The 25,754-nt window shown below is 39.4% G+C and overlaps 2 protein-coding genes across 2 annotated transcripts in view; one reads left to right on the forward strand and one right to left on the reverse strand.

Annotated features, from left to right (window-relative positions):
- LOC127443737 (uncharacterized) overlaps window positions 1-25,754 on the forward strand; it is a 198,107-nt gene that overhangs the window by 124,617 nt on the left and 47,736 nt on the right. The gene's annotated exons all lie outside the window — the stretch shown is intronic.
- si:ch211-145b13.6 (erythroblast NAD(P)(+)--arginine ADP-ribosyltransferase) overlaps window positions 14,207-25,754 on the reverse strand; it is a 70,931-nt gene continuing 59,383 nt past the window's right edge. The window contains exons 3-4 of the mRNA XM_051702566.1: window positions 14,570-15,282; window positions 14,207-14,426 (exon numbers count right to left, since the gene is read on the reverse strand). Coding sequence (XP_051558526.1) covers window positions 14,336-14,426; window positions 14,570-15,282 — 804 coding nt within the window. The 3' untranslated portion in view covers window positions 14,207-14,335. The remainder of the gene's footprint in view (window positions 14,427-14,569; window positions 15,283-25,754) is intronic.

Consider the following 25,754-nt stretch of genomic DNA (forward strand, 5'->3'; position numbering starts at 1 on the left):
AGGTTTGAAAGTACATGCTGGAAGACCTGCCAGAAGAACATTACAATAGTCCAGCCTTGATTGAACAAGAGCTGGGATGAGGAGTTGTGTAGCATGCTTCGATAGGAAGGGCCTGATCTTCCTAATGTTGTACAAGGCAAATCTGCATGATCGGGCAGTCCTTGCGATGTGGTCTGTGAAGTTCAACTGATCGTCAAACACCACTCCAAGATTTCTGGCTGTCCTGTATGGTGTAATCATTGATGAGTCTAGCTGAATGGTGAAGTTGTGATGAATTGCTGGGCTCGCTGGAAGCACGAGCAGCTCTGTCTTAGCAAGGTTGAGTTGGAGGTGGTGATCTTTTATCCAACTCGAAATGTCTGCTAGGCAGGCTGAGATCCAGGCTGCTACCATCATATCATCAAGCTGGAATGAGAGGTAGAGTTGGTTCTCATCAGCATAGCAGTGATAGAAAAAGCCATGTGCCTGAATGAAGGATCCTAGTGATGACATGTATATGGAGAAGAGGAGCGGTCGAAGCACTAAACCCTAAGGCACCCGGTAGCTAGTTGGTGAGACTTAGACACCTCTCCCCTCCAAGACACTCTGAAAGACCTACCTGTGAGGTAAGATTTGAACCAGTGGAGCGCAGTTCCTCTGATGATGTTTGTCATGAGGGTTGACAGGAGAATCTGGTGGTTTACTCAAAAACAGCAGACAGATCCAGAAGGATGAGTACGGATGATTTGGATGCTGCTCTCGCCAATCTCAGAGCTTTAGTAAATGACAGCAGGACAGTCTCTGTGGAGTGTCTGCTTTTGAAGCCAGACTGGTTGCTGTCTAGCAGGTTGTTCTGTGTAAGAAATTATGAGACTTGGTTGAACATGACTCATTCAAGTGTTTAAGCAATGAATGGGAGGAGGGATACTGTGTATCTGAAAGTGCTGGGTTTAGGTTGGGTTTCTTAAGCAGTGGGGTTACCCGAGCCTGCTTAAATGCAGTGGGAAAGGTACCAGTGAAAAGAGATGTATTAATGATGTGAGTGAGTGCAGGTAAGATTGAAGTGGAGAAATGGCTTGAAGGAGGTGGGAGGGGATAGGATCAAGAGGTCAGGAAGTAGGATGGCTGGAAAGGAGAAGTTTGGAGACTGCTGCTTCCGAGAGGGGAGAGAAGGAAGGAAGAGTGAGTGTGTGTATGTGATGCTAATGTGTGTTCATGGGTTTGTGGTTTGGAGAATTGACCACTGATGGTTATTTTATCTATGAAAAATGTGGCAAAGTTATCAGCTGTTAGAGATTATGTGGAAAGGGGAGGAGGTGGGCAAAGGAGAGAGGAAAAAGTTTTGAAAAGTGTAATAGAATTGTTAATTTTGTTGTGCTAGTATGATGTTTTTGCAGTGGAGACATTAGCAGAGAAGGAAGAGAGGAGTGAATGATACATATTTAGGTCAGCAAGATCTTTTGATTTGTGCCATTTCCTGTGGAAGACCCACTTCTGCTCCTTTCCTGCCCCACATTGGGCACCAATTTCTTGTGGCTTCTGCCACCTCTGTGAAACATCACTCTTGAAGTCTTGGGGTTTTGATGCCAGAAGATAGATTTTATTATCAGAGATAAAAAAAGCCGAGTTGCTCCCAGTGCAACTGACTTTCTGTATTCAAACATGCCTGTATACACGTATTCACTTAGGGCGTGACCAATACACCCCATACATTTTGTTCAGTGTCTTCAGTCTGTTAGAGAACATGAAACTATTTGAGAGGCCCCTCTCCATCTGGAACCTCTTTATGGGACCTTATCCTATATTTTCTCTTGTGTCAAAACATGAGACTCAAGTTTACCATATATGAGTACCATATGTGATCACACATTCCATTTTGAGGGGCCTCCTTCCCACAGGCCTCTACACACACACACACACACACACACACACACACACACACACACACACACACACACACACACACACACACACACACACAGAGTAAAATCCATGCTTGACCATGAGAAATAATTGTAGAATAAAATGGCTATATTTACATTGATTATGCTTGATGAATTTATATTTAACTTATCCCCCCTCTGTGACTTTCAGAAGTCACACCTTCACTTTCTTTATTCAGAGTGCAGTTTCATAATTCAGTCGCCTCAGCTATGCTATTTAGTAACTAAGTTGAGTCACACAGTTTCTTTACCAATGACCAGATCAGGCAACCGCACTCCGGTGGAGATTTGCAGAACCAAACATCACTATTCAAGTTTGATTAAGAACGGAGTAAAAATATTCTGTCTCCTTATATCTTCATTCAATAAATGAAACCTATAAGCATGTTATACTGTAATCATGAGCGTGCAATTGGTTCAGCCTTGCCTGTGGTTGTCACAGTTATGTAGAGTACATAAAACAAATATTCATTATCATATTAAGAGTTCTTTTTTGTTGTGTAGATATCTTCAACCCAGATACTTTGCGCATCGTAGAGGGTCACCTCCGGTGAGAGGTTAGGCTAGCACTTTCATCCTGGGGCATGGCTCATCATTCTTTTCATCATATATATTCATTGGAGGAATCAATTTCCTCCCAATTTGGTATTTCTGTCCATCCAGGATAGCTGTAATTGCATTTCATTGGATCATTCACATTGATCAGTGTCATCTGCTTCACTGTTGCTTGGATCAAGAATGATTTTACTAATGGTAACACACAACAGAATATTATTCCTCCCAGTATACCAATTTTAGCCAACCATGCACCCCATTTTTTTAAACAATTTTTAATTTTTTTTTTTTATAAACAAACAAGATAAGCAATGTTAATCTTTAGTCATCACCATGTTTTCTTTTTCCATTCTTCATTTATATTAAAATGTACATGAGTTCAATAAAAGCATAAGTAATAAATCATCTTTCAATCTTAATTCTTCATCATACAAATATTCCCAGGTTTGTTTAATACTTCTTTAATAAGTCAGGCACTTGTTTGTCTGCAACGGTTCTCAAAACTTTACCCCCAAATTCTATAATTGATCTTCCACACAGGGTATGATCCCCTGATGGCACAGTGACAGAATGCTTGGTATTTAACACTATGATAAAATGTTTTAATAAAGCGGTTATTAAAATGCAGCCGGGTTGAGTGGAACTCACAATTTTCGGGCAGGTTTCTTCTATACCTCCCGTTTGATGCTTCTGACCTAAAAGCATCCTTCCACTTCCTTAAACCCATACCACCCCTTCCAGGACGGTGATGCCCTGCCTTAGGTTTGCCCCCCCCCTTCTTGCCATTGGAGAGTCTTACATTAATAATTTGGTATCAGTAAACAGATATTTTCTGTTGTTTCAGGGAGTATCACCTGAGAACCGTCACAGCCAATGGAACCATCTACAACTGCTTAAATATGGAGACAGTTCAAAACATGGTTAAATTCACATGGTTAAAAAACATTATTCAAAATGTAACAATCTATTAAAATTGTCCAAATTAAAAGTAAGAATGCTACAACTGAACTCATTTACAGATCATTAATTTTCATTCAGGTTGTATTTCTGCTCCTTTAGCAAACATCACAAAAGACCATGTATCATGGTGGGGACTAACATCAAAACAAAACAAAATAAAAGGTAGCCTATGTCAAACATCTAGGAAGCTTAATTAAAAAACATTACCTTAATTCAATAATAGTCTCTAGATCGTTTTTGAACGTACATTTATTCTTTCAGATGAATGTTCAACTGAATCTCTTCTCTTTAGTAAACACAACTTCAAATTGCCCTCTGAATATATAAAATCTTTAATCATGATGAGGAAAGCTGTTTGAACCTCTCCTTCATATCACTATGTAACATCATTGCCAAATCACATCATTTTACATATAAAAATAAAAGAAAAGAAAAGAAAATAAAGCAATTTAGAGATGTGCCTTTAGCACACACTTCAACATCTGCTTTTGTGTTTCTGTCTCGAGCAGACACTTATCAAACGTAGACTGAGAGTGTGAAAGAGTGCCGGGTGAGGGAGGAACTCGGAGGGGGACACTCCACTCCCCCACACTGTTTCCACTGTCATTACAGTCACTCCTTTTTCATTTTACATTTCACAATAATATATTTAAGTTACTCTTCAACAGTAAAAATAGTGATAATTATAATAATTCATTATATTAACTGCTTTCAAACTTTCCCATCTTAAACCATCTTCAAGAAAACATCTTCCAGAACTTTCAATCTACTCATTCCCTACTTTCTTTTTGTTCATTCAAACAACATATATAAAAAATTGTAGAACCTTTTGGTATTCCGAATCTAGGTATTACCTCTCTTGTTATAGATTTGATTAGTGTGCATATTACTACAAGCATATAATGCTTTCCATGTACTTTCCTTATCATGTCCACATAATACATAACCAAATGCTTGAATAGTTCTTCTGGCACTGGTATGTAACCTATAGGTGTTTTTATTTCTTTTCTGACATTGTTTTGAGTACAGACTTAACATGTGGACAGAAAATCATCTATCATTCCATATAAGTATGGAGACCAATATCCCTGCTGTTTATTTTTCCTTATCACTTCCCCCCTTGCACAATGGTCAAAACATGCGCATCATAAATAAAAACATTGAGAAATGTAGTTTATGCAACAATCTGTCCTTCATGAGAATGCCATATACCTTGTGAATTTTCTTTGCACCCCTATTTTCCCATGTAGTATGTTCATATGGACCTTTATTTTGAATTTGAATTATATCATCCTAATGTGGTTGTGATTCAATAATACTTCAATTGACAGCCAGAAGCCTTCTTGGCTTCTAACTCTACAGCATTATTTCCCTTAATGACAAAGTCATTGTCCTTTTTGTGGGCTTGACATTTAATGATAGCCAATCTTTTAGGTAACATCATTGCAGAAATCAACTGTTCAATCTGTTCTGCATGTTAAATTAGGCTTCCATCACTTTTTCTAAAACCTCTTTGTTTCCATATTGCTCCAAATATTTGTCAAACACCATGAGCATAAGCCAATTCAGTGAAAATGTTAACTGTTTCTCTTTTAGCTAACTGACATGCAGCAGTAAGATCTTTTAATTCTGTTGGTTGAGCAGAACAAGACTGAATGCAATATTGTGAAAATAATCTGTCTTTTTTCACAACTGCTTATCCTGCATGATTTCCCAAATTATCCCTAAAACAAAAATTATCAAATCTTTAATAAAACACAAACTTTGCCTTTCTTTCCCCAACATTCTCTTTACATTTAATACAGCTTTTTCCCATCATTCTCTTATTTATATTTTTACTATCTACTGTTTCAGCATCATTTAACAATAAGATTTTTCAGTTATTATTCTTTTATACTTGTCAGCATTTCTTGACAAATGATTCAGTTAAATGGCAAAACCAAAATTCACAGTGCAGAAACTAGGCCTCTAAAGTGATACTTTCATGGATTAATCTCAAAATAGAAATTGTGTATTAGAAAAAGACAATCAATCAACTCTTTGTAGCACCCACTAACCTTTTTCTTTAAAGTGAGGGTACTCTCTGGAAAATTTGGGGGAGTAACCAATCCAATAGGTAACTCTAACTTTGCCATCAAGTTTGTAATATTTAACCTTCACATCAATAACTCAGCGGTTAGATGCTGAATTTCAATTTAGACCCTCAGAACAATTTAGACCTGGGTATTCAACCCATTGATGGCAGTCTGGTAAATTATACACCCCATTGATGGTATAAGACTAAAATCAACGATTTGAATCCACAATTGAAATGTTCAATCAGTAATGATTACTAGCAGGCATGTGAGCAGGAGGATCAATCGTATAAAAGCCCACATCATTCTCAGTCTTTTTTCTCCGGATTTCCTCCTGCAATATTATCAGTTTCAATAAATCATCTGGCCTAGCCATCTGCAGTGGTGAGAGACTGGTTCCAGACTGAGTTAATGAAACAAAATACACATAATGATGATTACAGAAATAAAACATAGTATCAAAGACTAGATGCATGAGTATGAAGTTATTTATGATGTTCAATATAATCTTGATGTTTCTTCATAGGTTTCACTTACTACCAATCACCAATTTTTTCCTTAGCATTATCAATAATTTTTGCAATCAAATAGGTCCAAGATATTTCTTAAATCTTCAAATCAGAACTTCTAGCGCGAGTAACATTTTTCATTTTATGTACTTCCAAAAGAAGAAAACTTCTATTTTGTTTGATATCAGAGCATTTGAGCAAAACTGTTAACAACGTTTGCTTAGTTCTGCCTCCTTATTGGAGGTTGGGACTTTATTTTCCATTTTATCTGGCATGATTGGTCACAGAACAACCCCAAGAAAAAGCATCACAATGTTGGTAAGTTGTCACACATAAAGATCATGAGAACAGATATTAAGAGCACAACTTCAGCAAATTGAAAAAAAAAAAATAATAAAACCAGAGAACATGAAATGATCCAAATTACTCTTAATGTTCTTTCCTTTAATTTTAGTCTCAAAGGCATCTTCTCAGTATACCCATGATCAACCAATGCCTACACTGTTATATAAAACAAGAAAATAAAAAAAAATATCTAATCTTAACTAAAACAATCTGCTATCTATTTTTTCTAAATTCGGGGTGCCCCTGTCTGCGTGGAGACACCAAGAGAGATGAGTTCTCCCATTCAAAGTCTGCAGACACCATCCTTAGAGAGTAAGGGGTATAACCCCTCCCGCTCACTCTCCTTACAGAGCATGGGGTCATAGGTCCCTGTTTATTCAGGGTCTAACAGGTCTCACTCAATCTCTCCACCAGACAGTCCCTAACAAAAATAATAAACTCTACCTATCTTAGTTTTGTTGGTTGATCAAGTTTACACTGATAAAGTTGCAACTCACATGTAAATTTGTTCTCCAAAAACAAAACAAATTATCATGGTTTCTTACATTTAGATATTTAGACTTTATAGTGTTTAATATAATATTGTTAAAATTTTTATTCTCTCATAAATTGGACCAGGCAGAACATAAAACAGACACATGAATTTGAAGTTTTCACATTTATGGTTTACTTTTCATACTCAAGTTACAAAATGTAATTTTCTTATTAGTCATTTTCACCCTTCTTTTTAATTTCTCTTCCTCATTTCTTGACATCTGACATTTCCATTTGCTTAACTGTGGCTTTGATAACTAGTGACCTCAATAAAGGAAGTACACAACAAAACAATAGTTCTCCTATCATTATTGTAATTCCCAAAAACATTCCCAATTTACATAATGCATCTCTCCCTAACACATTAACAGGAGTCTAATTTGTAGCCTTTTTCTCTTCCCTGTGCCCACCTTCCTCCATCAAATGATGACTCCTTTTCCTAATTTATGTGTCTCGTATTAATTTTTCTGTTTCTCTAATTTTTTCTGTCCTGTCCCTTCTTCAGCTCCCCAGCCCTACCTGTTTCCCTTTCCTTTTCTAACTCCACATGCCCCTCCATCTGCATTTCTCCTAAAACTTCTACAGTTCCCTTGAGTATTGGGAACTGACCTTTTGAGGGCATATATGGAGGTGATTTGACAAGGACCTCTCCTTCAGTATTTTCCTTGCCTGTCTTATATTTTTCTGTGAAATTTCTCCTTTCAGTGCTAGCACTTTTCTCTTTTTCCTTTTTGTTTCTCTGTTTTTACTTTTTTACTCTTATCTTTAGTTTTATAATTTTATTTTATCAAAATTTCCATTTCTTCGCACAACGCTACATCAGATGTCCCTTCCTTTGGCCATTTTGTCATCATATCTTTGGTTCTTTTTTGCCATTTGCTTGAAAGCTCATCTATAAGGTCTTAACACAATTAATATTTTAATTCTAATATGTCCACAGGAGTGGCTGCCATGATTTTTCTTATAATACAACAAACCCTATCTTTAGGAAAAATGTATCACTGTATCAATATTTGTGACAATTTTTATTTTTGGACAATTTTATTTGTTCAATTAATATGATCTTCCTAAAGAAATTCAGTTATTTTTTATTTATAACCAATTTTTCTTATCTTCTTTTATAACCTGCACTTTAATTGTATTAATTTTTATACCACATACATGTACAAATTTCCTATATATTGTCAATTTACTTTTAGGATCACTCTGCATCCAAATAGTGCCAAACCACTATAAAAGTTACTTTTTCTTAGAGTCTTTATTTCTTTCACTGTTATTTCTACTTGGCATACAAAGAATGACAAATAATTTTATCACCATTCATTTAGATAAATCATTAAATTTAGAGGATAAACGTATATCTTACTACTTTAATTTATTTGCTTCTAGAATAGTCTGCAAAGCTAATATTTTGAAAATTAATTTCACTATTAATATATTTTTCTAATTTCTTTCACCTTCACTTTTTTAATACACAATGTTCATACAAGTCCCTTTATTATTTATTTATTTCGCTTTCTCATTTCTTTGAGATTTTATCAATCAATTATTTACACAGTGGATTTCTAGATTTTAGTATTTCCGCTGGAGTTTTTGCCATAAGTGTTGTTATATTACACAAGGTATAATTATCTTAAATACAACCTTTGTTTAAAATCCAATAACTTAGTTGACTTAAGTTTAATGCAATACACTGGACTCAAAGCTTTATTGTTTTTCCAGATAATATGATTTCCCAAATGGAATTCAATCACTTTATAGTTCTTTATCATTTTAATATTCTTTTTTGTCACTGTGATATGAACTTCAACTCTAAGCACAGTTATACTACTTTTATGTATAAATTATTTGTATGAAGTCAAGTAAATTTCTATGCTAGAGTCTAGTTTGGGAGTTATGATTTGGCACACGTCCAGCTGCTGCTCTTTCTCAGTTTACTTAATCTTACATCAGGCTTCCTTCGTGGCATGAAAAGAACAGCACAAGACTACATTTTGTCCAGCCAGCTAAGAGTTAACTTTTGCTTTTGTTACAGACCCCGTACAGAAGGCCACGTTGACAGATCAGAAAAGTCCTGTAATAACAGGAAAAATTGAGGAGACAGGAGCAAGCATGTCTGTGTCGCACATAATCCCCAGCAATTGTTTATTCAATGTCTTCTTTTCACATTGTAATCCAATAAAGCTTTATCAATAAAGTATTTCTTTTTTTTTTTTTTTGCTTATTAATGCACAAATGTCATTCTTTTCTCTCTATTGTCAAAATAATGCACAATCCACATATCACATTTATGTTTTCCCCTTTTTTCACAAAAAAAAACATTTGAACTTTTCACTTTGCTTCTTTAAATGTACTCAGACAATTCAAAAGTTATCTTATGCATTTAAAATCATCACACATGACTGAACATGTAAGGCCTAAAAACCTGAGAAATATATGTAAACCATACACATTTAACATTCAAGATACTGATTTTATAATCAGATCTGCCATCATGTTACATTAACATAAATTTTTCCTTCTGCATTAGCAGGAAATATAACTGCATTACATTCGTTTGCACTGGAATATCTGTTTGAAACATTTGACTGGAAAAGTGCATTGATATTTATGTCACACATAAACTCTAATTAACCAAACACAAATATGATATGAACAAACAAATAAAGAACCTAATAACCTGGTAACCGGAGCCTGTATGAATCAAATTAAATGCATTTCATGAACACATGCGTCCATTTCACAGCGTCCACAAAATGGCGGACGATCTACACATTTTCAATATCTTCACAAACCGGATCATTTATCCACTACATATTTACAACATGAACATACACATAGGAATTAAATGACTCGTATGTATACTGTTTCGTTACTGGGAAAGTCATACCTGTAATAACAGGAAAAATTGAGGAGACAGGAGCAAGCATGTCTGTGTCACACATAATCCCCAGCAATTGTGAGGCCGCCGGTGCAAGTGCAACACTGCTCCTCTGTACGAGTCCTCAGCTCATTTTCAAAATAAGAGTCCCGATCTCACTCAACAACAGACAATGATTTTCACTTTACATTTTTCAGCTTCCCATACATTTAACATAAAACATTTGTAAAATGAAAAACAGTATATGGAAAATAAACTTTTTCTTCCAAAACCACAAAACCCAAAATGTGTACATACTTTAGGGTGTCACACTTTCATGCACATTTTGTTTTACAGCTGTGTTGTCTCACCATTTTTATTCTTTTTCCTATTGTCAGTTTATACTGTATTATATTTACTCTTCCATATATATATATATATTTTTTTTATCATTGGTTTTAACTCTACTATACAACCAGAATAATTTTTAAGTGCCCTCTTTGCCTCTAATCATCAGATCTCTTCTGTCTCATATATTGATGGAAGGTTGAAAATAGGCCTAAATAGATTTTCTTTTCTGTAAATTACATATATACTCCCCATTAGTTGTGCAGCAAAGGCTGAGTCTCACAAATTCTACAATTTGAAGAATGGCCAAACAACCTACAAAGCCAATATCTCGGAATGTTTTTAGTTTTCTCTGTGTTAACAAAGGAAATTTCTTTCCAAATTTTCACAAGAGACAGGCTTTCATTCCCAACATTCATTCAACATATAAAAGACAATCCTTCTTTATTAGACAACATTTACTCCATTCATCGTGTCCCTTTAAAAAATGTTTTTTTATTTTTAGGGCTCATATTTCATTCAAATTCACACTTGTCTTCTTATTTATAGAACTCCTATAACATACACTCTGTGTTCCTTTTATTTTAAGGACACATCATACATTCCAGTCCCTCTACTGGGCTCATATTTTTACTCAGTCATACACTTCCATATGCAATTGCACTTCAGTCACACTTCACACACTTTTAAACACAGACTCACACTCTCACAGACACAGAAACTTTCACACTTTTTACAAACACAAGGCCTTTATAAACACAGAGCTCTCAAAAAATACTATACAATTCTAAAAAGCAACTATTCTACCACCTCTCTTAGGTGACCAATCAAACAGCCCTTCTCGCCGATTCACTTCGACACGACAATAAAGCATATTTAGTAGGCTTTTTGCCTACCTTTTTGGCCTCTGTGATTCGCTTCCTCAACACAACAGAGCGTGTCAGTTCTGCTCTCACTGATACACTTCCTCGACAGTGAAAAGCAATGCCCTGCAGCATTTTGCGTACCCAGTCAAAACTCAACACAACAGAGCATTACACGCAGGGCTTTTGCCTTTTTCCTTATACTTTTTTCTTATGCTTTATCTGCTTTCATTTACTGCTATACGTCAAGGCCCTCTTAATAGTAAAAAAACAAAACAAATCAAAAAACAGATCATTGCATACAATTATTTCTTCTGGATTCAGAACCCTTTAAGTCTTTTTGTTCTTTAAATTTGGAGAAGCTTTTTGAGTGTCCTTACCACCACGTGCAAACTCTGGCAAGTAACACAAACTAATTATAAGCAAAGAATGCTTACCTTTCAAGTGGCTGCCTATTTTGTGTTGTTTGTCAAGCCAGCCCACTGTGGAAGACCCACTTCTGCTCCTTTCCTGCCCCATGTTTGGTGCCAATTTGTTGTGGCTTCTGCCACCACTGTGAAACATCACTCTTGAAGTCTTGGGGTTTTGATGCCAGAAGATAGACTGAGTTGCTCCCAGCACAACTGACTTTCTGTATTCAAACATGCCTATATACACATATTCACCCAGGGCGTGACCAAAACACCCCATACATTTTGTTCTATCATCATAATTATCAGAAATAATTGTAGAATAAAATGGCTATATTTACATTGATTATGCTTGATGAATTTATATTTAACTTGATAAAAATATTCCACACTAACAACGATAACTACTCTAAAACGAGTGAAACAAGTTTCGAGGATTTCTTATCTTGTGGCTTCCTTTTGTGGACAAAATTGGTACTATATCCTGCATCTTTCCTTCACTGTTGAATTAACTGGTCATTTTGATGTGCTGCTGACAACAGAAATGTATTAAATTTGGCACGTCATCAGACTGTCCTATTTAGCATGACCAAAATAACCAGATTTGACAGAACAGATCCTGTGGGTTCTGTGGACACATTTGTTTTGGTATCACATTTCAAATGCTCTGATCACAGTTTGATCACATATAGAATGTTCTTAAGTTATAGTGCCCCCTAGCATCAGAAACGTATGAAATTTTTGCATGTGACCTCAGAATGTTCTGTTGTCCATGTGTTTTAAGTTTTGTTAAGTTTGAATATTGTTCTCTCAAAATATAGGCCAAATAGTCATTATAGGCCACACCCCAAAACACATTGGCTTATATCTTCCACTTTGCGATTTAACGAAACAAAATTATTTTGATAACTTTTTGTCAAAATGATCTGCAGATGATCCATACCAAATTTCATGTGAATTGGACAAATGGCCTACGACAAGTTAGAAAAAGTAGGTTTTTCAAAAAATTTCAAAGTGGTAGAGAAGTTTTTTAGTGAAAATGGAAATCCATGTGACCAAATGATTTGGGGGCACCTAACGTTTCAAAGAAACTACAAAATTTTATTCTAGCCTATACGGTTCCGGAGTTATTAGCAAATATGCAAATTAGCTTATTATAGCACCACCTTGTGGTTGATTCTCACAAAATTGTATGTATAGATTTGTGTAGACACCCTGCTTGTGTATCATAAGCACATGAATGAAAGAAGATGCATATTTAATATGAACTTTGTCAAACAAACGGCTGCAGAGTTATGACGGTATTTTAGTTGTAGCACTCCCTATGGGCAGAATTGTATGAAATTGTGTGTGCAACCTCAACATGCACATTGCGTTAAGTAGATATTGGTCAATGAATCAAATTGTGCAAAACCGAACAAATTGATGCCCTTATATCTTCTAAACAATTTGACATATCGAAATTCTTTAGATATTTTTTTGTTAGGAGGGTCTGTAGATGATGTATAACAAATTTTGTGACATTTTGTGCAGACAAATGGTCCAGGACAGTGTTTCTCAACTGATGGGTCGCAGGTCTATTTGGACTGAGTCGTGGATAGCAGGGAAAGAACATTCCATGGTTCTCCCACAAAAAATTTTGGTGGCTGCCCAAGTGAAATTTAGAGCTGCCAAGGCAAATGTAATGATAATCTCGTGTTCAGTTTATGCAAGCTTCAGGCTTCTCATCAGCAACGTAATAATTTTGCAGTGCGATTAAAGCTTGGTTTTCTCGTGTAACGGAACCACTGGTGCCAATGATCTGCTCTGCTCTCTCACATGCGTGCACCAACCAGACTTCCGTCGATATTGCGGCACGCAGACCACAATACAGATGTGATCCATTTGAATTCTAGTGAGAATTTTGTAGTTTAAAGTGCAATGGAGGAAGTCAGGTCAAAACTCTCAAACAGAAGACAGCCTTTTAATGTATTTTTTTATCTCCCTTACAAAACTGTTTCACGATTTAACAGTAGTAACAGTAACTGTGGTATTTTTATAAAGATGTTATTGTTTCATATTAAATAATCTATTAGGTATCTGGACCTCATTTTACTACAACAGTGGCAGTTGTAGTTAAAGTTTCAAAATGTGTTTCAGCTACTATTTTTTTCATAAATACTATAATTTATAATGGTTATTATTACTATTATTATTATTATTATTATTATTATTATTGGTAGTAGTAGCAGTAGTAGTAGTATTTAAAGGCTTGCAACATTGACCTAATCACAGTAATGAGGAGCCATCTATGGTCTTACATGTGGTTAGTAAGGCATTGCACTGTAAATATAAGGGCAAGTTCAAAAGGGCTTTAAAGTGTGGATCTCCAAGATTTATGGACAAATTATGGAGTTTTCCTCCTGTGTATTAAAATTAAAATGGGTGTTAATTGCTTTTAAGTGCACTGAATGTATAGGCTACATAATTTTCCTGATAGCACACATACATCAACCAGACGTCTATTTGATGTTTGCGTGTTTACATCTGAAGACGTATTTTTTTACGTTGTTTGCTCATCTGCAATACATTCATAAGATGTATGTCGATAAGTACTGTCTTGGATGTCAATAAGACCTTTAGTAGATATCTTTAAGACATTTAAGATTTAGAATGTTTGTAAATCTAATCTTTTTAATATGTTTAGCAGATGTTAATTAGATTGTGATTCTTTCTAGATGAAAAGATCTAAACAGACATCTCTAAGGTGTACATGTGCAACCTGTGTTTAGTGCAGAATATTCTAACCAATTTTAGAAAAGCAGTTACAGAGCACACATTTTTTTTTAAAGCTTTATTTTTATTTTTAAACTTGATGGAACATTCGATACTTGTGTTCATTAGGAAAAGTAATGTAGTTTTTACTTGTTTCATATAAGTTTAAGCACCTTTGAGACCATACAGATTTGTGTGTATTACAGAGCCAGTGTGTAAAAGTAAACCATGAGAAAGGGAGCCAGTAAGCTGGAACTCGAATTTGAAGAGGATTCCTCAGGTGTGGGAAAGCTTGAGACAAAAAGAGAAAATTAAGTCAGTAGCTTGTCCTTAGATATATATATATATATATATATCATATGGAAAGACTGTGTTTGCATTACATATTTTTTTTTTTTTTTTTAATGAAACAATCCTTTACTGCTCTCACTTACTCGAGAAGGGAGCTACAGTTGAAAGGACTGTGAAGCTTTGAATGTATTAAGGTGATCTCTGTAAACTTATCATTACTATTGTTAACAGTCCTGATAGCCTCAACTGTGAAAACTTCAGTGGGATATATTAGCAGATCCATTTCCTCTGGTTCACACACATTTTCATCAAGGCTGACCACAAAACAGGAAGTGATGTTGAAAACAGTCCCGCCATTATTTCCGGTATCTTCAGATGCATCACTAAATTTAAATGTGGCTGGAAAAAAACTCCTAAAACTGAACATCTCTCCAACTGTTGCCATATACTTCTCCTCTGTGCCAGAGTACACTGTTTGACACATGTCTTTGCCTAAAAGTCGCATGGCATCTGTCAGCAGGAAATAAAGTGATTTGAAAGGAAAATCTTGGTAACTTGTGCTGTTCCTGCCTTTGGTGTAAAACCATGTATTGAATACTTCTTGAAATTTAGTATCAGCTTCTACATAGCTCTGCAATGCAGCCATGTGCTCCTTTGTACCCCCTGGAATCCTCTTCTTACATGTTGCATTACTTTGCCACATTGACTTAAAATATGGATTATTGTTAAGCTCTCTCTGGAGCAGACCTCCTGGTTTTGTGACCATTTGCAGCATCTCGTCCCTACAATTGCTGTATGAGAAATCCACAGATTCAGGAAGCATGCCCATCACCTCATCAGCTACCTGCACCACAGTCTGAAAGCAGAATTAAATCACAGTGGAAAGTTTGAAAAAAATTCAAAGGATGCTAAGCACCACAAGTTTGATGAGACAGTTAACTAAAGCTTTACTTTAGTTAATGTTCAGAATAAAAGCAGGATCGCCACAAGTAAAATCTTAGAAATTGGATTAGGGCATGGTCAAAATTTAAGATTGACTATTTTGTCCATCTTGGCCTATCACACATATGGGCCATTCTACAGAATTTGTTCAAACTGCGGTCCCACAATAAAAATAACTATTAAAAAACTTTAAAATTAAGAACTCTGACATTGGATATTTCATAAGAATATGTTATGATCTATTTAAACCCAAGGCATTAATTGAGATAATAATAAACTAAATATATACAATATCATAATTTATAGAAAGGCTAGTCATCTGGCGGCCCAAAGGCCAAATCTGGCCCGCCAATAACTTTTATCTGGCCCTCCGCCTGATTTTGATAAAATCGCAAAATCTCTCTGCGTAAAACCCAGTGGTGAGTTTAACAACATTAATGGTGCGTGCAACACCATTCAGCTGCCGTCAGAAGTAATCCATGGTCTTATTCCGGACCAGAGCGTGCCTTTAAGCTTGTATGGCTATGGATTTTTCTCGGTCCATAGTGCTCAATAAAAGTGCTAACGTGAAGCGCCACTGGACCTGCATACATGCCCTGACTGTCTTTGGTTCTGTATACAGCTGATGTACTGATGTCAACGTTCTCAATCCCAAACATCCTCAAATCAGTTTCTTCTACGTTTATCAATGATTATCTGCACAAATATCTGGCTCCTGCACAAAGGAAAAGCTCATTTTCCCCTTATTAAATGGGAGGATGATAGAGAAAAAGTTACAACAGACACTGTTTTTTATTTTTATTTTCTTTATTTTTTTCCAGTTTTACATTTATTTTATGTAAAAAGGCAGTTCTATGTTAGATTTCCATTGTTTTCTTAAGTGGGTTGATATTGTCAAGGATACGGACTTCAGAAGATCTAAATGTTCTTCCTCAGTTTTCATAATATGTAAACAATAGCCCTACAATGTTAAAATGTTCATTATGTTTTTATTTTCAAAATAAAGTTAATCAAAACAAGAACTTAAAATATGTTAAATGAATATCCCTGACTATTTTAATGTAGATAATCACATAGTATTAACAATGTTAAGTTTTGTTTTCATGTTAACATGCAAAGATATATCTGGAAGTAAGACTGCCCTTTATATGCTTTAGACATGTAGAACATCCACGTTTGTACATAATTGTCTGTATTGAGTGCTTTAGGTGAAAAACTTAAACGTAGGAAAAGTATCCAAGAAAAGTTATATCCAATAATTCTTGTATTTAACGTGCAGGATCACTGAATGAAACACTGATGACAATAAACACACTTATTATTATAACTTAATTGAATAAAATAGAATAATCTGCCTTATTCGCTTACATATGGCATTATTTTAATGTGTCTGAGCGTGTATACCATGACACCGTGATGTTAAAATTATGTACTAGTAACGTCATTATGTGATGACTAAAAGAACTGCTGAATTGTTTATTTTTAACCGGTTCATTGAAATGAACCGTCCAAAAGAACTGGTTCTCGGAAAAGAATCGGACTTCTCATCACTAATACGCATTCTACGGCATGCCTCGAGGGGATAAACACACAATTACACACATTCATAAGGTAAAGTTACTCCATGAATCACATCCTAAATCACTCTATTACAATTGTTTATGTTCAAGCAGTACTACTGTTGTTATTTTGGCGAGCTCCACGTGACAGGGAATCAGAGAGAAAGAGTTGGGGAGAGTCAGTATGTCTGTTACACCGCCACCATTCTGTATTGGCAAGTATGTCTTACCTGTAATGTTTAATGTGTGTGTTCATGTATATCATGTCTTATTTTGTATTCTAGTTCCTGTTTCATGTCATGTGTTCCCTAGTCATGTGATGTCCTGTTTTCCTTCCATGTTCATGTGTCTTGTTTTCATTGGTTCATTGTCTTGTTATCTTGTTATCAGTTCTGTCTGTTCATTGGTCATTTTTGTTATGTGTTCTCCCATGTCTAGTATTTAAGCCCTCATGTTCTCTATCTGTCACTCACTTGATTTTGTGTCGATGTAGTGACACTAGGGGTCACACTTGGGAGCCCCAAACACCTCTGCTTTTTTTAAAAAAAGCCAATGAGAATTGGCGAGTGGAATTTGCATGCCATTTCCCCGGACATATGGGTATAAAAGGAGCTGGTATGCAACCACTTATTCAGATATTCTCTTCAGAGCCGAGCGGTTGTATTCAGTGCACTGAATTCAATTCCCTCCAAAGACGCACCTCAAAACTACTGGATTTATGGCACATTTCAGCGGCTTCTCCCCCTCTGCACCTGTGGAGTGCAGAGAATGCCCATGGGCCCTTCGGCAGAGCGAAAAAAGAGAGTATATTCTAAAAGAGTATATTTTCATTCACAAAAAGAGCGGCACACACGGAATGTCTTTTTAAAGATGCCTTTCCGTTTTTGTGTTATTCCTGGCTGCGGTCGTTATCTCTCCGCTTCTGACGGCCACGATCGTTGTCTTACGTGTCTGGGCGCTGCCCACGCGGAGACATCATTCGTGGATGGGTCATGTCCTCATTGTGAGAACATGACCATGGCAACGTTGAGGTCGAATTCACCACCCCCCCCACCGGTCCTTCTACCTACGGGTTTGAGGCCGCATCGGTTAGCACTGGGGGCGATTTGGGGACATCAATGGGACCACCTCCGCCGGGTGTCCCCCCACGGACCTCCCATTCCCCAGCACGCTCGCTTTCCCCGGTCGGGCGCTCGGACAAGACCGCCGGCTCGTCTCAGGGTGAGTTCGACCTCTTGTTTGGAGCCCGGGAAGACGATGAGTTATCGAGCGCAGCATCGGAGAGCGGGCTTGTCCAGTCGGATGGCTGTGCTTCCTCCTTCGGGAATGGTCGCCCAGTCTCAGGCCGATGCGGAAATGATGGACATGCTTTCCCGGGTGGCTGCGAGTGTCGGGCTAGAGTGGAACCCTCCACTCTCCCCTGAACCCTCGCGGCTCGACGATTGGTTCCTTTCTTTCCGGAAGTGCATGAGGAGCTGACAAGATCGTGGGAGGCACTATTTACTGCCCGGTCCCGGTCTTTCAGCTCCGCCACTCTCACTACCCTCGATGCACTAAAGGTGCTAAAAGAGCTGCACAAGGGTAGTTCTGACCCGGGACTGATGCAGGAACTGCGCTTGGCGACCGACCTCGCTCTCCGGGCGACGAAGGGTAGGCGATGTCCACCCTGGTGGTCCAGGAGCGCCACCTTTGTCTCAACTTGGTTGAGATGCGAGAGGCTGACAAGGCACGGTTCCTTGACGCCCCCATCTCCCAGGTTGGCCTGTTCGGCAACACCGTCGAGGACTTTGCCCAGCATTTCTCGGCAGTGAAGAAGCAGACGGAGGCCATACAACACATCCTGCCCCGGCACGGCTCAAGACCCCGCACCCCATCTGCTCATCGCCAAGGGCGTCCTCCTGCAGCAACAACACCGGCTCCGCCGCAGCCCACCCCCATGGCCCGGCCCCGGCGTGGAGCCCAACGCAGTAAGCAGACGCCACCCGTCTCACGGCCAGCCGCTAAGAACCCGAGGAAGGCTTCGAAGTGCCCCTGAGACGGGCGACCCAGGGGCAAGGAGACCTGCTTCTCTGGAGCTGGTGAACAGACCACTCCATCCCCTTGTGGAGGGCTGGGAGGAGAATCCTTTGTTTCATTTTTTGCCACACGCCCAAGAGGCTGCGGTACCCAAAAGTTCAACAAAAAAGTGGTTTTCTTATTTCCTGGGTCACATGTCCGGAGGGCATGGCCGTCGTCGCGACCACCGTCCACCATCCCATTTTTGCAGGTATGGCGCACCACTGGCGGACCCCCCGCCCCTGTGCGCCCAGCTGTGGCACAAACACGCCCACACGGGATCGGTTCCGGTGGACTATGGGGATGAGATTCCTCTTCCACCCTATTCGGCCAATCTTATGGTGGGCGGCAGGAACCAGGTAAGTGATTCGATGTCCCTGGACTCAGCACGGCCACGGGGCTCAAGTCCTCTCGACGTGGCACCTCGAGCTCCACCCTGCCGCAAGGCCCCACCCGCCTGTACGTCCAACATGATAATTCCCTTGGTCTCCCTCGCCCGGAGTTTGGGCATGTGGCTCGCGCTTTCCAACCCATCGCGATGGCTGACCCGGACCGTCCGACTTGGCTACGTGATTCAGTTCACCTCGGTGAAGGGCGAGAACGCCACTACCTTGCGTGTGGAGATCGCGACCCTTCTGCGCAAGGGCATGATAGAGCCTGTCCCTCCAGCCGAGATGAAGAAAGGGTTCTACAGCCCTTACTTCATCGTACCGAAGAAAGGCGGTGGGTTGCGACCAATCCTGGACCTGCAAGTACTGAACCGGGCTTTGCACAGACTCCTGTTCAAGATACTGACGCAAAAACACATTCTAGCGAGCGTCCGGCATCAAGACTGGTTCGCGGCGGTAGACCAGAAGGACACGTATTTCCACGTCTCGGTCTTACCTTGACACAGACCCTTCCTGCAGTTTGCCTTCGAAGGCCAGGCGTACCAGTACAAGGTCCTCCCCTTCGGCCTGTCCTTGTCCCCACGCGTCTTCACGAAGGTCGCAGAGGCAGCCCTTGCCCCGCTAAGGGAATTGGGCATCCGCATTACTGGCTAATCCTAGCTCACTCTCGAGAGTTGCTCAGCCGACTGGGGCTTCGGGTCAACTGGGAAAAGAGCAAGCTCTCCCGGTTCAGAGCATCTCTTTTCTCGGTTTGGAGCTGGACTCAGTCTAGATGATGGCGTGCCTCACGAACGAGCACGCACGGTCAGTGCTGAACTGTCTGAAGTCATTCAGATGGAGGACAGCGGTTCCACTGAAACTTTTTCAGAGGCTCCTGGGGCATAAGGCATCCTCAGCGGCGGCCACACCACTCGGGTTGATGCATCTGAGACCGCTTCAGCACTGGCTTCAGACTCGAGTCCCGAGATGGGCATGGTGCCGCGGGACACATCGCGTGGCCATCACGCCGATCTGTCGCCGCCTCTTCAGTCCTTGGACCGACCTTGCATTTCTACGGGCAGAGGTTCCCCTAGAGCAGGTCTCCAGGTGCATCGTGGTTACAAGAGATGCCTCCAAGACAGGCTGGGGTGCTGTATGCAATGGGCACACAGCCGCTGGCTCCTGGACTGGCCCATGGCTGTGTTGGCACATCAACTGCCTAGAGTTGTTGGCAGTACTTCTTGACCTGAGGAGGTTACAGCCATTGATCTAGGGCAAACACGTGTTGGTCCGGACTGAGAACACAGCGACGGTAGCGTACATCAACCGTCAAGATGGTCTACACTCCCGTTGCATGTCACAACTCGCCCGCCGTCTCCTCCTCTGGAGTCAGCAGCACCTCAAGTCGCTACAAGCCACTCACATCCCGGGCGACCTCAACACCGCAGCGGACACGCTGTCATGACAGGTTACCCTCAGGGGAGAGTGGAGACTCCACCCCCAGGTGGTCCAGCTGATTTGGAGTCGATTCAGTCAAGCACAGGTAGACCTGTTTGCTTCCCGGGAATCCTCCCACTGCCTGCTTTGGTACGCCCTGACCGAGGCACCCCTTGGTATAGATGCACTGGCACACAGCTGGCCCCCTGGACTATGCAAATACACATTTCCCCCAGTGAGCCTACTTGCACAGACCCTGTGCAAGGTCAGGGAGGACGAGGAGCAGATCGTCCTAGTAGCACCCTACTGGCCCACCCAGACGTGGTTCTCGGATCTCACGCTCCTCACGACATCCCCCCCCCCCCCCGGCGAATTCCCCTGAGGAAGGACCTTCTTTCTCAGGGACGGGGCACCATCTGGCACCCACGACCAGACCTCTGGAATCTCCACGTCTGGCCCTTGGATGGGACGCAAAAGACCTAAGTGGCCTACCACCCGCGGTGGTAGACACGATAACTCAGGCTAGGGCTCCCTCTTCGAGGTGCCTGTATGCCTTGAAGTGGCATCTGTTCGCTAAGTTGTGTTCTTCCCGACGTGAAGATCCCCAGATATGCGCAGTCGGATCGGTGCTTTCCTTCCTTCAGGAGAGGCTGGAGGGGCGGCTGTCCCCCTCCACGCCTGAGCTTGCTCCATGCCACGTCACAGCCATGCCTCAGTCTGTTCCACGCCATGTCATGGCCACATCTGAGCAGTTGGACCTGGAGATGGTTCCTGCCCTTGTACCCACCCTTAGTTCTCCTGAGCAGGCAAGGGGAACTTTCAACCCTCCGACCCCACCTGGACCCTCCAAGCCCTGGACTCTGCTTTGGCCTGTCAGTCCCACAACATTCCCTCAGCTCTGCGTTCCCTCGGCTCCACTGCGGTCCTTCAGCCTGTCGGCTTTGCCGGGTTCCCTTGTCCCTCCGGCTCCTCCTTGGTCTGTCAGTCACCTGGCTCCGCCTTGGCTCTCCAATCCTCTGGCAAATACATTTTTATTTATTTATTTATTTTATTTACTATATTTTCCGGGAATAAAGTCGCACCTGACTATAAGTTGCACCAGGTCAAAATCGCGTTGTTGGTAGAGAGAAAAATAAAACACATAAGTTGCACTGACAGAGGTTAGATCCGGTGTTCTGACAGTCTGTGCTACCTGCTCAGGATGTGCTACCAGCAGTAAAAACAGTGATATGTAAAGTTAAAACATAGGTAGCACATGTCGGGAGGCACGGGAGAACCTGTCAGTGTCTACTACAACAGCATGAAATGTGTTAAAAACCTAGGTAGGATGTGCTACCTGCATAACTATCAGATAGTGTGATATGGGGTGAGGCTGTACTAAGCCCGAACCCTGCCCCAAACCCTAACCCCAACCCTACAACTATGCAAATATAGCATTGGTAGCACATCTTGATAGGTAGCATATATTTTCAGGACACCCGGCAGGCACTAGGACCCAAGAGCAGCTGCCCGGCCTCCATTCACCAGTTCAGATATCAAACATGCTCCATGAAGATTACAGTCCCTCAGAATCTACACATCGTATCATGGTGTTTTTTGACTTGTTTCAAACAGGATAATTTGCTTTTAGTAATCTTATTTTACAGTTTCTCATATTCTTTTTATGTTTCATGAGAGAAACGCGACAAGTAAGCTACATCTGTTCATAACATCTGTAACTCTATGCTGTGCACAAATAAACAGCTTTTAGTCTTTGAGTAAAACAATACACCTGTTGTATTCTAATCATTCATTCTGTTCACTGACTGAATGTTTTTACTACAAGTGTGATGATGAAGCATCCTTTTGTGGGCATAAGAGGAGTTGCGTTTGACAGCGGACTAGAGTTTGTTAGAACAATGTTATGATGGACAAAATATTTAAACTGGTTGCATAAAATATTTTGTAATGGAAAATATACTGAATTGGCAACTTTAAAACTCTTCTACCATTTCTGTGCCTTCACTAAAATACCGGGAAAAAACTATATTTATTTATTTTGAGGAATTTTATAATTTTCCATGGCACACCTGACAATCTTTCATGGCACACAAATGGGCACAGTGGTTGTGAAACACTAGTTTAGGTAGCCAAATTGTATTACAGAAAATTTGTCTGACATATCTCAGACAGCCACAGTTTCTTCTCCTGTCTCTCGCATGCATGTGAAGGGGGGCGTGGAGGGGTGACAGCCATTAACAGTAAAAAAAAAATTCAAATTAGAAATGAGTCAAGTTATTGCTTGCATTTGAAGCAGGAAGTTTTGCATCCAATCACAGTAATGATGTTAACAAACAAATCAGACAGTGCATCTAGTGATTTAGTGATATCCTCGCAGTTGTGGTCTTGACCAGTCTTGAAATAAATTCAGAGTCCTCTTTGTCTGAGACTGAGTAAAAATGCGGTCGATTCTGAGACGAGACCGAGACCTTCAAAAAGAGACCAAGACCGATCTCAAGTATTACAACACTGCCTGCTACAACTGCAGACACACTCCCTTCATCTCTGTGGTTTATAAAAGCTTTTCATTATTATAATGAACTTTTTAAAAACATTTTAAACTCTCTGTTTAAAACTGGCTATTGCCTGTATTATTTTACTGTGAATTTGCATGATCTGTTGTTCAAATAAAGGAGATGAAATAAAATAGGTATTGTACACACAGTGGCATTTAATTTATTTCATAACTGAACATATCCTGTACATTTGTTTACTGGTTCTTTTTTTTATATAAATAATAATAATTAAAAAAAAAACAAACAAAAAAAAACAGCTGCATAAAGCATTAGGGTGGGTTGCACCAATAAGGATGCAATTAAGCAGAGTTTAGAGATAATCCAGGGTTTATTAATCAAAGTTTTATTTGAATTTAAGTTGTGTTGCACCACTTTTAAATACAGTTTAACAAATCAGAGATTCAAATTTTGTTTAACTGTAGGTCCGTTTTTTATTTAAACCACCTCAGCTGCACGTTTAAAGTTAATCCCTAACTGAGATTTAAATCAGAGTTTAAAGTAATGGAGCAACAGGATTAAAGTTAATCTAGATTTACTGTGAAATTTAAATCAGTGTCAAAGCGATGATTTAAATGTAAACCTGATTATTTTTAAACAAAGTTTAAAGTTTGGTGCAACAGAATTATCAGATAAACCTTGATTTACTGTAACTTAAGTTTAAGATTAGTCCTTGTTGGTGCAACCCACCCTAAAAGTTTTAAAGCATTTCTTTTTGGTATTCATTTAAAAGGTCATTAATAGTAAGGCAAAATCATGTATTAAGATTTCTTATTAGGTACAACTGACTAGTATCAGCCTTGTGCGATGGTAACAGCGGCTCCTTGGGGTTGGATAGATATTTTTGACCCCCACATCCTTTAACCCTCCGAATCTCTCACTCTGAAGGTTAAACCCTCTGAAGGGATTAGAGCACTGAGATGAGCCCTCTGGAATTGGAACGCACCCTGCATACTTGTCCATCATAGCTGTATGGTGAGTAGTTAGATCCCATAATTTTGAAATAAATGTGCTCCAAAGTCTAAAAATCTGTGTGTAACTAAGAGTTTTTACTACCAAACATATATTCTACCAAACACATATTCTCTAAAAAACAAGAATTTCATTGTGCAAAAAAGCACAGATGACAATAAAGGTCTTGAAACTTCTCTGAAACTTTTGGGGTTTTAATCTAGAATTGCTTTTAGGAGAAGCATGTTTGTCACTTGGAGTTCAGCAGTAGTGTGTAAGTCTTGACTTAATACTAAATGTTGTTTTAGATTAGTACTTGTTGATAGGAAGGAGTTATTTGTGCATCTCTGTTTATTAGTTGCACTTTTATTACAGAACTGTCATAAAGTACTGTAGGAAATTAATGACTTTGTAGCAGGGTAGATTTACAACTCTAAATGTATGGAATTATATAAAATACAGCACAAAGACAGTGATTTGTAGTATGCTCACAATTTAAATTAAACTGCCCGCATACCTTCACCAGTAATATGTTGGATTTTATATGTAAATAATTAGTTTAAAAATCCTGGCCGTGTTCGACCACCATTATATGAAGGAAATATTACAAATTATCAGATTAGAAATCTGATCAAAAATTCTCCACCATTAAATATGTAATACAACAGGCTTGTTGTATATGCTCACAGTTTATATGTAAGGAATTTTAGCTCAAGAAGGGAATTATGATTAATTCAGGGAATATTGAAAGAATTAAGGTGTACGTCTAATCACTCGGACGCGCTGAGTTGATATGATGCATCTGTTAACTCTTTAGAGTAATACTATTCTCATAGACATTGAAAATAATATCACAAATATGTGAAATATTGTTCGAGCACAGAGTGTAGATCTTAAGAATCAGTTGACGCAATTATTTACTCAAAATATACCAAACTCAAATTGTCTTTGAATACAAACAAGACTTTATTGCTAACCTTCAACATAAAAACTAAACTAACACACATAGACAAACATAAAAACAGGTTGGTGTGTGAGCTGTAACAGAAGGTGAATGGAAATCACCTGTAACAGAAAAAATGGACTTTATGGAGTCTATAGACCAAGCCCTGAGAACCATCAATACTTCATTTAGTATACCTCGATTTGTAATCGGGTTACCCAAAGTATTTAAATAAAACACCAGCACTTTCTAGCAAAAGTCTGGAGACGTACTTGTGTTTCGTTGCGTTGCTTTGGTTCTATGGCTGGGTCCGTATAAAGTTCTGGTTGTGCTCCGTCGATGTTTTGGACCTCTGTTTATGATTGTGGAAGGTCTTTGTCTGTTGCGTCGATGGATGAGTGATAGAATGACCAGGCAGAGCTCTGGAGGCGAGGACTCCCACAAGGGAGAACTCGGGACTTCCCGGGACAGAGGTCAGCGTGTTCAAAGCCCATAGAGTTGAGAAGAGAGAAAATGGGAAC

The sequence above is a fragment of the Myxocyprinus asiaticus genome, chromosome 7 (assembly GCF_019703515.2).
Source record: "Myxocyprinus asiaticus isolate MX2 ecotype Aquarium Trade chromosome 7, UBuf_Myxa_2, whole genome shotgun sequence".
Classification (NCBI taxonomy): Eukaryota; Metazoa; Chordata; class Actinopteri; order Cypriniformes; family Catostomidae; genus Myxocyprinus; species Myxocyprinus asiaticus.